Source organism: Pocillopora verrucosa, chromosome 9 (genome assembly GCF_036669915.1).
Source record: "Pocillopora verrucosa isolate sample1 chromosome 9, ASM3666991v2, whole genome shotgun sequence".
NCBI classification, from domain to species: Eukaryota; Metazoa; Cnidaria; class Anthozoa; order Scleractinia; family Pocilloporidae; genus Pocillopora; species Pocillopora verrucosa.
This window is the reverse complement of record NC_089320.1, coordinates 11,187,644-11,189,961: the sequence shown is the minus strand read 5'-3', so window position 1 is coordinate 11,189,961 and position 2,318 is coordinate 11,187,644. Positions and strand designations below refer to the sequence as shown.

At 38.1% G+C, this 2,318-nt stretch overlaps 1 protein-coding gene across 1 annotated transcript; it reads right to left on the bottom strand.

The window, feature by feature from the left end:
• Nucleotides 1-268: 268 nt before the first annotated feature.
• Nucleotides 269-1,570, bottom strand: LOC131793886 (uncharacterized). Its single transcript, XM_059111392.2, has 3 exons — nucleotides 1,421-1,570; nucleotides 1,030-1,137; nucleotides 269-835 (listed from the first exon to the last, which is right to left on the bottom strand). Exons 1-3 carry the CDS (start codon nucleotides 1,512-1,514, stop codon nucleotides 654-656), a joined length of 384 nt encoding a protein of 127 aa, XP_058967375.2. The 5' UTR covers nucleotides 1,515-1,570; the 3' UTR covers nucleotides 269-653.
• Nucleotides 1,571-2,318: the final 748 nt, after the last annotated feature.

Genomic DNA, 2,318 nt, shown 5'->3' with positions numbered 1-2,318 from the left:
CAAACTGAGAACTGTCGTTGGGTTAATTTCTGAGAATTATCACTCTTAGTGTTATTTTACCTTTCAAAGTGTTTATGCTCAGAAACGTTGGCTCGACCGCAATTAGTCGCTGGGAACCCGATACAACGTCAAGCAAGCCCTTTCGTAATCTTATTATTGATTTGGAAAAATGTTGCAGTTTAAGTTAAAGTGGCTCTCTCTGAGAGCACAATAAGGAATTGGCGCTGGCAACAGAGACAGAGACGGCAAGAATAAGAAAAACACAAAATATTCCTAGAAGTGACTCTTTTATTCCTGAGATCAGAAACATCTACCTGGTTGGCTCGTGATAACCTCCTACGCTGAACTTAAATATACATACGCTGAAATTACTTTTTTACATTTTCTCGTTTGGCTGACTGTTGATTACTAAAGAAAGTGTTCATTAAGAGATTGGGTTTGCATTACACTTTCGATATATTATCTGCAAAATATCCTAAATTAGTGCCGAGATTCTTGTTTCAAAAATTAAAATTTGGCTCCTTATGGCTAGTACACTTCAATCCATTTATTTTTACTTGCAATAGTTTCGCACTGTGACTATAGTAAACAAATAGTTGTTATATCAGGTAGTGAGCTCGAGATGTAACCGCTGAAATCGTATGACTCTTTACTTATTTTTGGCTCAAGTTTGCAGTTTGAAGGAATCCAGAAGAAAACGCCAACCCTTGTTGCTCTGTAACTCCTACAGTCTGGGCGATCTTCTTACCCATCAGAGCTGCGTCGTGTGGATTTTCCTTGGCAAATACACCGACCGCCTCAACCACTCCCTTCACAGCGCCTTGTGGAATAGTGGCTGAATTTAAGACATTCAAAAGCCAGGTTATGCCAATTAAATAATAAATTTACATTTACTGTTTAGGTTAAGAAGTCATTGGTGGGCAGAAAAACAAATCTGCTTGGGTGCTAGCGCCTCAGCAACTTGACTTTTAACGCTCTGATGATAGATGTTTTCACCTAAACAAGATAAACCAGTTGTGCTTTACTCACTAATATCACCACAATGTTGTTGCTCCTCAATCTTGTAATGTTCCTTCACCCATTCTGGGGCCTTTGACCAATCCTGATGCATGTTGTAAAATTTTCCAGTTACAACACCTGCAAAAATTGTTCGGCACAAAATCAACTAAAAGTTTCAAATGGAACGAATAATTATTTCAAGTTCAAAGTATCCCGATAAATACTCTGTACAAGCGTGGCTCAGGACGTAAACTAGAGACCACCAGTGCGCGAGTCTTGTGTTCTTTTCTTTCATTTCATCGTATAATCTTGTGTACCTAAGAAAATGATTGTCTTTTTATTGACCGCGGACAGCACTCAATAATAACATGTGACCATGCATGCAGCTGAAAGATACAAGATTTTGCTGTTGCTAACATACCAAGCCCTTTAAAGATTTTATCCATGTTGCAATCGTGAAGAACGTCCTGAGCTTTTGCAAGGGGATTATTCAGCCGGAATACCTGCCCGCTCATCAAACTGCACTATATAACAAGTACAAGCCGGCCCTTCATTGCATCATTTCCATCTATTTTAAGAAATGATTCATCATTTAATCCGCTCCAATGAGAAAATAAATGTTTCTAGAGGGATGTTATTGAGTTCTGTCAATTAGTATGACATACAAAGCAAAATCAATATTATCAATTAGATGAATATGCAATTGTTTTGCAGTGGCCAGTCCTAACAAGCAAATTCATTAGATTTGTTTTCACCAAGAACTTACCCGGCAATTGTTTTTGTACTTTGACGTCTAAAGGGGATGGAAAAACCAAAGTGCTTAAGTGATCTTCACGATAATTTCTTAGAGAACAAATCTTCACTAAATATAAAATTGCTCATAAATAAAATATTCACGCGGGTGATATTGTTCATTTCATCTGACCCAAGTGTAAATCTTCCATGCGAAGAACAGGCCAAAATATTCCCTCATTTCACTGATCGCCCACAAAAAGTATATGTAGGAATATAAAGCATTCAAAAGAATGCGAAGACAAAGTGGAAAAGATGAGGGAATTAAAACGCTGTTCAATTCCTAAATCCAATTTTTAACGTGGGGTAGAGATTGAAGATTATCGCACGACAAGGAAAAGCATAGCACGAAAGAACAAAATCAAGCAGCCAATTATAAGAAACAAAATGCAACAAAGCAAACGATTGAACGTCTGGCCTTCACGTTGCATGCCAGAGTTTGTTGTGATATTCGACAATCGGTTAAGTCAGGAAGGCACACGTAAATTTGAAAGGTTATTGTTGGCTCGACCGCAATTAGTCGCCGG

Coding starts and splice junctions, on each gene's coding strand:
- LOC131793886 (XM_059111392.2), bottom strand. CDS start 1,514: ATGAGCGGGCAGGTATTCCGGCTGAATAATCCCCTTGCAAAAGCTCAG. Junction 1,138..1,420: donor TAAAATCTTTAAAGGGCTTG/GTATGTTAGCAA, acceptor CAATTTTTGCAG/GTGTTGTAACTGGAAAATTT. Junction 836..1,029: donor ACAACATTGTGGTGATATTA/GTGAGTAAAGCA, acceptor TCTTAAATTCAG/CCACTATTCCACAAGGCGCT.